General features: G+C 39.5%; 1 protein-coding gene across 3 annotated transcripts in view; it reads left to right on the top strand.

The window, feature by feature from the left end:
- Positions 1 to 13286, top strand: part of pvrl2l (PVR cell adhesion molecule related 2 like) — a 270405-nt gene that overhangs the window by 115971 nt on the left and 141148 nt on the right. For all 3 annotated transcript variants that reach the window (XM_051391173.1, XM_051391172.1, XM_051391171.1), the window contains exon 4: positions 11008 to 11301. In XM_051391173.1, the coding sequence (XP_051247133.1) occupies positions 11008 to 11301 (294 nt within the window). The remainder of the gene's footprint in view (positions 1 to 11007; positions 11302 to 13286) is intronic.

Genomic DNA, 13286 nt, shown 5'->3' with positions numbered 1-13286 from the left:
TGTTCATTTACATGAATGTGTTGATGTGATTTGCTCAACAGGTGTTCTGCAATATTAGATAAACTGAAAGTCCTAATTTCAGACCTCATCCCTCAGGTTGAGCCAAAATGTTTCTTAACAACTTTGTTTTTTGAATATAATTATTATTGTATTGGAGGAAATACCTGAATCCAGGTTTCCACATTGTAATTATTTAGAGCAGGGAATAGTTAACTTCATCAAAACATGAATATTAGAAATCTGATGGCCTGTCAGGAAGTGATTCATATTTAGGTTGACTTGCTGACACAACATTGCATTGTACCTTGTATCAGTCCGGTGAGTGGTTCAGCATGATAGTGGTTTAATAGATACTCTACAGATGTTAGCCTTTGCCACAACTTGCCATTGTGTTGTTTTTTTTGTAAGTGCATCATCAGAGTCAACCTCCTATGTGACCTTCTTGACATATTTGAACCCTTAAAAAGGTCTGTTTTGGCTGAATGACTAAATTAAATTACTTTTTGAGAACCCTTATTGCCATAGACTATTCTGGTGATTGTAAATGTACCCAGTAGCAGTTGCATACAATCACTTGATATGTCTCTCTCAGGAATTCAGCTTAATTCAGACTTGTGTCTGAGTTACTAAGGCCTCACAACCATTTGACAAATACAGTTGTTGTTAACGCATACTCACACTGCATGTTTGTACCACACTTGCATCCATTTAGGTATTCAAACTATGAGGTGTGCCTCCCCAGTGGGGCGAAGGAAATTTGAAGGGGGGAAACAGAGGAAGAGATGAGAGACAAAGATCCTGTGTGAAGCAGATAGACAAGTGCGTGCCAATTTTCTGAAAACAACCAGAAGTTGGTTATTGTAGTTTGGCCTGCTGATTAGGCCTGCTTGTCAACACAGTCTGCAGTTGCTGGAGCAGCCGTGGCTGTTACACGGCTCACAGAGGCAGTTGTGATACTTTGAAAGCCTTAGCGTCTCATTACAGCAGTTTTTGTCAAAGATGGCACCCCTCTGAATGATAACCCAGTCAAATCCTAACACACATACATGATGCACACTACACTTTTTGACATCCTCAAAAAGTGTAGGTTGCAACATCCATGCCAAAAAAACGTCCATTCATCCACAAAAATCATGCCTGAGAACCATCCCGTTTTTAAGTTCTCTGCAGTATCAGAGTAATCCACTGATAAGTCCATACATCCATAGGAACATTGCAAACAATAACAATAACTAATAGCTAATTTGTTATACTTAATGGTGCCAAAATGTAAGGAAATAAAGGCTAATGGGGTCACAGCCCACACGGCTCCATGACTACATTATACCTCCTGTTTATATTTCCCAAGCCCCCAAATTATGGAACTGAAGTTCCAAAACTTGATTATCATAACTATCTCCCAAATAGAAGTAAGACAAAGAATAATAATGGGAGAGGTCAAAAAACACGTCATTGTTTACGATTTAGAATTTTTACCTAAGTATATAGTCCTAAAAAAGAAACAGTTCATGTTCATTTCTTTCGTTTTAAACAAATTGCCGTGAGTTTGATTTGGGTTGAGGGTCTTTGTGGCTGTTGACTTGCAGTTTTACCCTTTGTTAATGACTTCTTGTGATCATCATTCACTTAATGAGCTTGCTTTGCACCGTTTTGCTACTCTCTTCAGTAGTGCACCGATGTAATAGCTCTAGCGAAAAATGAAAGTGAAACTTGAGTTCCACATGCCATCATTTCCTTGTGTGCTCCTTTTTTCTGTTTTAATTGAGTTTCATCAAAAACACGAGCATGTTCAATGGATGGCACTCTTTTAGCACGCTCATGCATAACACTGCATAACTGCCAGCTTTTATTCTTTGCAATGTTTAATTCCCACATATCAACAGGCTGCACCACTACATTTAGCATAACATCCCAGAATGTGAAATCTGGAGAACTGCTTAAAGTTACCTCACTGTCTTGATTTTTGAAACTGAGTGGATGTTTAGTTGCTGTTAGCAGCTGACACATCCTGTTTGTAATCGGAGACAGCTGGTGTTATTCATCCACCCACATGTCCTCCCGTTTGCACTCGCTTACAAAGGAATCAGATGCCTGGTGTCTTTCTCTCGCAGTTAACAGCACTGAGGAGGCTTTATGCTTGAATGTGAATAACAGCTCCTTTACTGTGCTTATAGTATATGGCCCGTAGCATCAGTGCTTGTACAATAAAGAGCTCATGCATTCAGAGCTCCTATCATAATGGCAGGCTCAAGGGATGATCTTAGATGATGCACTTTGAACTGAAACACGACATTTACTGAATTCATATTCCGTGCAGATTAATCCGCCTGGTGCTTTTTTAAATGAGTTTTGTTTGTCAGGGTGAGATGTGGGAGATGTTTGACCCCTTTTTTTCCTTTTTCTTGCACAAATTGGGTGCAGTTTCATAACATTGTATTCATTTGATCCCAGTAACAATCACAGGAAGAATTGAATGAAAGCTGGATTTCTGAAAGAAGTGCGGTGACACTATGTAGTTAATTTGTTGCTACTTAAAATGTTGGTCTCGAGATCCCTTGCCTGCTACACTAAAATAGTACACATTGACTGTCCTGTAAGTCACTGCGGAGGTCCTGTACAATAAGCAAGCAAGTTGTTGCAAAAAGGTCAAATGTCCAGCTGCATTTGTGCTGTTAAGAACAGTGCCTGTGTCAGGTTCATGAATAACCCTGATGAAGGCCACAAGCCAAAACATGTTGGTCTGACATTAAAGTTGTTCTTGCTGGAGTTTGACCTCTTCAGACCTTTTCCATTCTCCATGCACCTTGGAAGTAGGTGGAGTTGTGCCAGAAAGCCCTGCTCTTGTAGCCAGTACGGTTCATTTAAAGTGTTTTACAATTTGTTTTGTGTTCCCCAAGCTGGGCCAGTAATATTTTCCCCAGTAGTTTTTAAAGTAAACCTTCATACAACAATACAAAATCCACTCTGGAAGCTTCTCTCACAGAGAACAGGGCACACAGGAGATGCAGAACTTGGCTTTAATGCAGAGAATACACAGAGAGATATTCTGGCGGGCTCACAGATGGATGTGGGCTAAGCCTCCTAAACTGCTGCTGCTGGCACAAAGCAGAGGTAGACTGGGAAATACCTGCTGGAAAGCACACTGACTCGCCTTTTGTCTGGAGACACAGCAGTGCCAAGCTCTCTGGGATAGATTCTGGAGAACTAAGTGTCTCAAAGTCACTGGAAGACAGTCATATTTTACCTTATTGGATATAGAATCCATATGAGCCAGTCACATTAGACCTTATTGAATCCACAACTGCTGGCAGCCAATCATATTACATCTTATTGGATATAGAACCACCAGCACCCCAATCATATCACAACTTATTTAAGTATGAATACATAATCCTGACAGCCAATTGTATTATAACTTATTGGATACAGCACCACCGCTAGCCAATCTTATTACCACTTATTGGGGTGTGAATAAAGAATCACTCACTTGGCAGTGAATGATATCATATCATCTTGTATGGGGACCATACAGAATGAATGGTAGCCAATAATACTGCATCATATTGGATATAGTGTAGCCAGCCGGACGGAAACACACTTGCAGGTGAGGGTGAGACTAGTAGATCAGTAGCTTGTTATAAGTGTTCTTAAGCTCCCAGAGTGAAAAATCTTCCTCATTGTTTTGAATTTGAAGAGAGATGGAGAGAGTCCAGAGGTTAGAGGAGTGGACTGCACAATGGAGGGTCACTGGCTAGAGTTCACAGATCAGCAGTGTGAATAAGTGGCAGAGTGGAGTGTAGTGTTAGTAGATAGTTCAAAGTAGATAGGAAAGGGCGAGAGAGAGAGAAGGGATGACATGCAGCAAAGGCCCACAGGCTGGAATCGAACAAGAGCCACTGCAGTAGGGACATGGGACGTGAACTACTGGGGGCCCCAATGAACCACAATTACAAAGACAACATCATACTGGATAATGTATTACATTTACTAAAAAAAGCAATTCCTTGCTTTTTGAGGTGTTGATAGGTGTTGATATGCTATAGCAATGGAAGTCCTTGTAGGAAAAAGTGTTTGCTGGTTCAACAAAAGCAATTTACGACTCAGATCACACTTCACACTTGGCAGCGTCATATTTCACAAATGATTTTCTCTTGCAGCTTGTAGATTAATTTATCTTACAGGCTCATGCATTTATCATTAGTATGGCATTTATTAAGGATCATAAAATGTGTCAAAATTAATGCAAGAAAAAAAACAATCTTATGTTGCATATTGCAGCTTGGGTGTCACAAAGTTTGGTGAAACATAGGCCTGGTTAGCTAGTTAGTTAAACTTGCTTTTTATTATGGTTTAATTCAGCTTATGAGATTTGTTTCTGCCTCATGGTCTCTTCCTCAAAAGCTTCTCTTCTATCTTGGCGTTATACTACAAGTAAAGCCTTATGACCCCAATAGCTCAATTCAGGTGCTCAGTGACCAACAGCAGTAAGAATATGATGGCACCGGGCAGCTCCCAGGTGGAAAATGTGAGGAGCGTGAGAAACAGGGTCTTGCTCTGAAGGAATCATATGTGTGAAGCAAACCTTCCCTGGATGAATACAGGTTAAATAGAATCCCTTCTGGCCTACAAGGACAGTATTCTGTGCATTTTAGGTTCCAGCTCTGATAACATACCAGAGCCGGTATTTATTCAGTATATTTTTGGGTGTTTTTCCAAATCCATATCTGGGTTAACTTGAAATATCTTGACCTCCAGAGTTACTGACATCCTCAGTGAAGGAGGATCTTTATGTCAGGAAAAAAATAAGTATAGAGCCATTCTCCATACACTGAAAATGTGTCATTCAGCAGATACAAAACTACAATAAGAGATGTGGCTGTGTACCAACAACCTTGGTGAATTGTAACAGCATCCATCATGCTTTATATTGTTGAGTTGTTGTTGTTGTTGTTGTTGTTGTTGTTGTTGTTGAAAAAAGGAAAAGAAAAATGCCTTTGAGCTAACATTTGCCCTGAAATAGGCGTTAAATGCAGCAGCATAAGCCTTGAAATGCAAGGCCTCAAGGTGCTTTTTGTATCTGTGTTCAGAGGCAACTCTAAGCTGGGGTTAGAGGTCAAAGTGATGTGTTTTCAGCTTTTAGTTTTAGCATCAATAGTGACGTTTGGAAATTATTCTTTATTTCATTTATTATTATTTTTTATATTTATTTTAGGCACTTAGTTCTCTCAAGCTTAAATTAGCTAAATTAGTCTCAAGCTTAAATTAATGCATTTTGTCAACATTTCTAGCAGCCAATAATGAGTTTTCAAAACAACACACACAACAGCATAATTGCAGTATAAACTAATCCTGTGTTCCTTGAATATTCATGTATTGTTAACAGTTGAGGAGACATAGAGAGCCAAACAGATGTTTTTCCCAACAATGTCTGGAAATATTCAGCAGCAGTGTGTCAAGCTGAGAGAAGATGTTTACAAACCTGGGCAGCTGGTGAGACATGAATTCCAAAAATTTAACAAGATCCAGAAGCTTTATTGATTTTTGGCTAATGTATGCAGCAAAGTAGAAAATAAAAAAATACATCACTTGGCTGCCTTCATCAGGATACAGCAGTGAATAAATCCATCTTTAGAGAGGGAGAGAAGGAGGAAACATTGATATGTACCACTAGTCAGTGCTGCTGAATCCAAATGTATTTTCTCTGCAGGCTCAGTTTCAGTGTCACCAGACATTGTTTGATGATCCTACTTCATGTTAGAAGCCCAGCTGATCACTGGTGACATATTGTAGTGGATGAAGGTAATATGAAAGATTAGGTTTGTTTTATTTTGAACCAATGGAGTTCAGGTATAGGGTATCAAATCTCTATGAATCTGAACGTGGGTCAAATAAAGGTCTTCAGAAAGTGGTTTGGTTTACTCGCTGTCTCTTTCCTTGACCCTTTATTTTGTCTGGGGAAGCCTACTTTGGACAAATTCAACACATAGGGAGATGTGTTGATGGATGACATTGACAGACAGGCAGTGTATGAAAATGTCAATAAGCAGCATGTTAAAGGTCACTCAGACGTCTAACTTTTGAGTGATTAAATGACAAGACGAAGAGCTGCAGCCATGCTAGCTGGTCTGTGAGGTTATAGTTAGAAAGCTAGATATGAACATCACCATGCTAACATGCTCAAAATGACAACAATGACAATGGTAACATACATATGTGTGACAGTTATAATGTTTACCATGTCCATTGTCTTAGTTTAGCATTTTAGCATGCTTATTTTTACAATACCAAACACAAAATAAAGCTGAGGCTCAAGGAAATGTCATTATTACCGCAGGTATATTTGGTAATGAAATGTTAGGTTATGATGGCTAGATGCCAGGTTTGCTCCAGCAACTGCAGACTGTGTTGACAAGCAGGCCTAATCAGCAGGCCAAACTACAATAACCAACTTCTGGTTGTTTTCAGAAAATTGGCACTAGATGAAAAGTCATTGAAATATGAATGTCTGTACCAAACTAGTTGCCTAGATATTTCACTAAAACAATGAAATGTGAACCTCATGGTGGTTGATTGATTTACATTTTTTATTGGTCAAAAATGGTCCCTCTAGCCAGAGACATCCCAGATATACAAATCATCTAAAGGATAAAAACACAAAAAAATCCCAAAGGCTTATTTCCATTGTGGCCCATTTTTGGGGAGGTAGGGAACAGTAGCATCATGAAAAACAATAACATACATAATTTAATTTGAAAAGAAACAACAATTATTATACAATGTACAACAATACTAATCCATAAACATTCTAATGTACAGTTCAGATAAAGTCCTTTAATAAATACCAAACAAAATGTATTAAATCAAATGAATCCTTACAATCACAGATTCATTTAATTAATGGTGCTAGAGGAAACGTCAGGGGATCACCAAAGTCAGTAGAGATTATCCTCTGGGGACCATGAATGTTTGTACATCATTTCATGGCAATCCATCCATTGTGGTTGAGATTTTTAAATCTGGACCACAGTGGTGGACTAACCCATTAACTTTGCCATCCATAGAGCCAGGCTGCTAGCATAGCTAAACTTTTGAGGTTCTAATTGACTTCATCAGTACAGTTTGCTTCAAAGGTTTTGAAAAGCTGTACACAGCAACACAACCCACATAGGATAGGGTTCTAGGTCAGATTTGGTTGATTTAAGGATGCAAATGGGTCAGTTATGGCAATGGCAAGGGGGCTTTGGTCCAAAAATGGCTCATCTCTAACCAGCCACATGTGAGAAATGTGCAGCATTTGGATACTGGGCCAAGTGCAACACACCACTTGTAATCTAGTTTAGAATTGGGTCTTCAAAAGGCTACACTGGTCATGGCTGGCCCAGTTCTGCACAATATCAAGGTTAAGTTGGTGTCCTTGCAGCCAGATTGCAATGGTTTCATCATTGTTATTGCATGGCAGAATGAGCCAAATGTAAGTATTAATGTGGGTCAGTACTGGGTTTCACTAATTTGCTTTCTGGGTGTCTGGTTGGTTCAACACAAACTCTGTGACTATGACAGATGTCAGCTGTCCTGTGTGAATGCCATCTTAATACAGCAACAGCCGGCTTCACACTCAGTTACAAATCTTCGCGCTTGGCAGATACTTCCAACTAGTTTATGATTCGAACTGGCAATCTTCCAGTCACATGCCTAGTTATGCTGCCAAGGTGAAAAGAAAGACAGTCTCAGGTTCAACTAAGGGCAAGCATTTGCCTTGCTGAAGAGTCCCTACCCGCTACAGAGACAGTGTGTCACAACAGATGTCTCTTTGAAGGAGTGCAAGTAAATGGCCCGTAATAGAAATTCAGAACTTTAAAGTCTAATTGTTTCAAGTGTGCAAATCAATATCACCATACTGTAATCTACAGATGTGAGTGGGAGTTTGGAAAAGTTTATAACTGCAATACTTTTGTTAAAAAAACACAACTCTTGGCTAAACAAAATTTATTTTATTTTATTTTATGTTAGCTTATTTTTACTCTAACCCTGTATTACTTTCCCACCTTTGTATTGAAACTGTTGCACAGTAATTTCCCTCGGGATAAATAAGGCTTCTTGAATCCTGAATCTTGAATCTTGAAAATGCAATTTGAATACTTACTTAGGAAAGCATGTTGTGATGAATATGACTTCAACAGTAATGTGTTCACCTTTTAAGCTTTCTAAGTGCTTGAGTTTCATAAACCAAACATAGGCCTACCTCATGCAGTTAACAGTGTTTGGAAACATTTCTGTAATTCATTTTTCCTGTCTCCCTGTCAGTCTCTGGCATTCAGCCTGTTGATACTACCACAGAGGGGGTGGGGGCGTGGAGGGGTCGCAGTGTTTATTCAACTCCGTTAGCATGGCTTCCTGCTTGCCTCCTCATTACCCTGTACTCAGAATGCCTCAGACCGACGTGAGGAGTATCAGCAGGCTCAATTGGATGCAATGTCACGAAACATATCAGGGATGGATACTCTTGACTTTTTAAAGCCAGCTTATCAATCCAAACCCTTTCTGCCACTCTTTTTTACTCTCTTCTCCTTTCTGCACCATCAGTCTCTCTTTCTGTTTATGTTTATTTCACCTCCAATGTCATCTTCTGTTTGTCCCCTGTCCTCTCTTTTACTGATCTCTTTCATGTCTGAACTCTCTCCTCTCGCTTCGTCTCAGCTTTCTGTCTAGTCCTGCTCGTTGTTTCATCTGCTATCCAAGGATATCATCAGGTTTGTGGAAGAAAATATATTAGACTTTTCAGATATTTTCATGCACCTGGATTTGAATTTAAGAAAAAAACTTTGAAGCCAATTAAGATAATAGCTGACAAAAAGAAATAATGATAGGAAATTAAAGGAAGAAATGAATTCTTAATAAGAAAATAAAGTCTAATTTTGTTCTGACTGTGTAGACTTTTGTAGACTAAAGAACTGGTCACAAGAACTGTGGTGTCGCACAGAGAGATCCTCCACACGTATTTTTAAATGAAAAGAAATGGTTCGAACAACATGTTGTCCAATCACGACGGAAATCAAAACTGTTTGTAATTGTTCTGACCGGCATAGAGTGGGTTCAAATTCAATAATGTTTAAATAGGTAGATAATGGAGCACATTTTCCGACCGTCTCTCCTGGAAGACAATCATAGTTTCACTCAGTTGTTTAAATGAGAAGTGATAAAAATAGTTTTGTCAAGAATGAATACGAGAGCTAGCGTTCAATCCCTGGCTCCCTTCTTTCCTCCACACAGCTTGCCAATCACAGTGTGAAGTGGGTGTTAATGTCAGATTGTGGGGCAACATGTTCACACAGTGAAGTCACATTTCTGTTTCGTAACTGGCAACAAACCATTCCTAATACATGTGGATGATGCAAGACAGCTAGTTATCTATTATAGCTTTCTCTGTTTTCTTTGGGTTTCTTAAACCACTGTGAAGACAGCTTGCTTTTGGTCAGTGGTGCAAATTCGCAGGTTGAACTTGACACAAAACATTGGTTCCTGTGAGCATATCCATGATTTGTTAAAGAAAAATCACAATTTGAAATGAAATACCTACAGTGGGTACATTAAAGTGATTTCAGTGTTTTTAAGGCTAATAATGGTAACACCTTTAGGTCTGTTTTGTTGGTTTGTGGTATATTTACCTCACAATCATGAGTAATTGTCCAGAATAATATAGTATGGCGCTGCGTTGAACCAATGTAGTAGAGTTTGACTGCAGAAATTTTTCAGCCATTTAAAAAAAATGTACAGAAATATACATTTTGGTGTAATTCCCTTATAACCAAAGAGCAAAGACATTCTTAACTCGTTTAGTTGAAAGAAATCCACCAAAGAACACGCAGAGAAACCAATTTCTCCACTGACAGGAGCCTCAGCAGGCAATGCAGAAAATGTGTTTTCAATAATTGCCTGACCTTTTCTTGATAAGTAAAATCTTTCACTTCCAATATGTCCATTACTGTCTTAATACACATACAGACTGAAGGGCATTTAGGGGAAATTTACTAAATCACATCCTGCAGTACAGTTGTATAACACATGTTTAAAAAGAGTGGGTATAACAAAAAAAGTAAATTGCAACACTTGACATCACAAAATAATGGAATTCAGTGACATTTACAGATTGATTGATAGTTTGTCAGAGGTTGGGTTTTTTCTTTCAGAAAAGTTTCCATGGAACATTGCCACTTTATAGAACAAATCCAGTTTGATTTAACAAAGCTAATGTGATGGGACAAAAACAGTCAACAGCCTCGTAACTGGTAACCGGTATGTTTGGTGTTTTACTTCAATTGGGGGACTACTGTACCTGGAAAAAAAACTATGATGCTGAAGCTCCCTGAAAACCCATTGGCTGATATAAAATGTGTTATAATTGAGCCAAAGACAAGGCTGTTTTTCTTACTTTCTTCCCTGAAAAGTTTTACTTTGCAAGATTTTCACAAGTATGCAAGGGACGAGCTTTGCCCTGGATTATTCTAAGAGCATACTCGCTGTCATTAAACCACGAGGAAACATATTAACTTAATTTAAATATTCTAATGGTCTATAATGCCTTAAATATAGCTACTGTAAGACTTTTTAAGGATCTTGCTTTACTTTCTCTTTCTGTCTCTGTGATGTTGAGTGGCCTAGGGTCACACCAGAGGGCCCTCCTCCCCCTCTCAGAGTTTCATTACAGCCGCAGTAGGATGCCATGGTATATATGCACAACAAACTGATTGAACCTCCTCCTCCATGGCTCTCTCCCTGCCCTCCTCCCTCTTCTCCTCCTCTGCCTCACTTTTGATGTCTATTTCCTTTCACCACCCTTTATATTTTCATCTTTCTACCCTTTTTATTTGTTCTGTACCCCCAACCCCTTCACCCCTTGTGTCCTGTCTCAATTCCTATCATCTCCTCACTTTCTCTGCAACTCTCTTTTCCCTGTCTGACTTTGACTGCTCATATCTCTCACTTGTCTTTCTCAATCTCTGCCCCCAGCCAAGCCTAAGAACTCAGCCAACGTTGTGACCGTCCAGGCTGGTTCCAAGTCGGTGGTGGTGGCCCAGTGCGAGGCGGCGGACGGCAAACCAGCAGCCACCATCAAGTGGCTGGCGTCGGTTGGGGGCAACCATTCAACCACCATGACAAATGGACCGGACGGCACTGTGACAGTGCGCAGCGAGTATCGGCTGGTTCCTACGCCGGCAGATAACGGCAGGGAGGTGACCTGCATGGTGGACCAGAGGACACAGGATCAGCCGTGGGTTGACTCTGTCAAGCTCTCTGTGGAGTGTAAGGAAGACATGCACACTTTAATACTTATGTTCACTAATTAATGTCCTCTTTCACATAAATGATAAATGATGTGTCACCCGGGAGATACTTTTACGATCATGTGTCATGGGTCCTACTAAGGATACAGATAACTTTGCTGCATCCAAAAGTGCCAGCTGCCATCAGCTTCAGACACAGATCAGTGCCTTGCCAAAGCCTTGAGCCCTTTACTTTGGCACTCACCTGCACAGCCTTCACAACTCATCTGTAGACATTGCACAGATTTCCAAATGTAAAATGATCAGCCCACATTGATATCCAAGCTGTGAGGTAGCAATGATGATGAATATGAATACTGTAATATGATATCGTGCAGCGCTTTCTCCACACACCCTCTTCTAAAGCACTTCCTAAGACACTTCTCTAATGATCCAAATAACAAAAACATCTGGTCTGCTAGCTGTAACATCCAAAAACACGTTTTCATTTTATTTTCATAGTTTAAACACTGTGGTTGTAACACAGGAATACAATAAACCGTATGGTTAATTTGTTTTAAAAATCAATGTTTTTATAATGCATGGCTGTGTAAAGGCCCATGTACCCACAGTATAGCAGTCCTGCAGAGAATGTGACAGTCTCTAACAAGTTTGCGAACATAATGTAAACAAAGACTGTTGTTGCTCAGTGTCTGTGTACGAGCCTTTCATTTATTATGGGGGCAGGTCATTATGCAAGCAGCTGCTGGGACTTCCCTCTGTGTGAATTTTGTTAAGGGAGCAAACATTTAAAACCACCTTTATTCACCTATATGTTTCACCTATGTTCTTGTGGTCACCCAATCTATTAACCAATACAGAGTTATCTGTAACTAATATACATTTTATTAAACAAATGACCTGGCATACGTGCATTGCAGTTAGCCCACTATTATGGCATTCCATCTACATTTCATTTTTGTTATTGCGATCCTTTGGTGATTAGCCGTGCAACAGCAGGGCGGTGTGCACTTCATTAATTGTAGCATCCTTCAAGGTCTTTCTTTGTGTTCGGTGACTGTTTCTCTTTAGTTGTTAATTTCCAAGCAGACTGTGACAAAGGGAAACAGCTTCTGTAATTAAATACGATGTGAGGATAGACAAAACGGATGCCTGCAGTAACGCCCAGTCTTAAACCTAAACCCAAACTTTAAGAACAGCTCTTAAAAAGTAAGTTGCACAAATTGTTCGCACTTCTTTGGGGACTTTTGGCCCCTAAGAGTGTAGAAAATTAAGAATCCACATTTTTATACACAAATGTGCACACACACATTGATTTCCCCTAATCCATTAAATTCCATTCTAATTTACATGGGATTAAAATATTAGACAGGTTCAGAGTAGCTTTACTGAGATTTAGGGATGCTGACAGTATTGTCTCAACTGTGTGGCCTCTGGGCACTGCAAAGATGGAAAGTATGGAAAGTATTCAGCCTCTTTCGGTAATATGCAAATTATTATTTATTTTCTTTGACAGCACACAAACACACAAACAGACATCATACACATATAATTGAACTGCCAGTGAAGCTGTTGCAAGAAATAACGAGGAATAGATGGAAGAAATCCTTTTACATGAATGCTAGACCCCTCACATACTGTACCTGCTTGCCCATTAAGCTGTCAAAGTATCTTTACATGCTTTTAAGAAACATGTACACAAACTGCATCTTACTATGTGTGTAAACAAACTGAGCATCTTTGTTTGTGCAGTATTTGTGTGTGTAGGCGTATATGCACATGTTTTTACAGTATGTACATACTTATAACCATACAATCTGAATGCAAACAAGGATCTCACCTGTGAAGCTGTCACTGTGTATGCTGTGGGCTGTTAGACAAACACAAACATGTTCCCACTTGGACAGTCATTCCTTAGTGTCTAATAGGGCTGTGGAATTAATTGAAATATTACTGAAGTTGCATTATAACCAAGTTGCATATCCCAAATCACAGAAGCAATTT

This window comes from Dicentrarchus labrax, unplaced genomic scaffold, assembly GCF_905237075.1.
Source record: "Dicentrarchus labrax unplaced genomic scaffold, dlabrax2021, whole genome shotgun sequence".
Classification (NCBI taxonomy): Eukaryota; Metazoa; Chordata; class Actinopteri; family Moronidae; genus Dicentrarchus; species Dicentrarchus labrax.
This window is presented reverse-complemented; position numbering and strand designations above follow the sequence as displayed.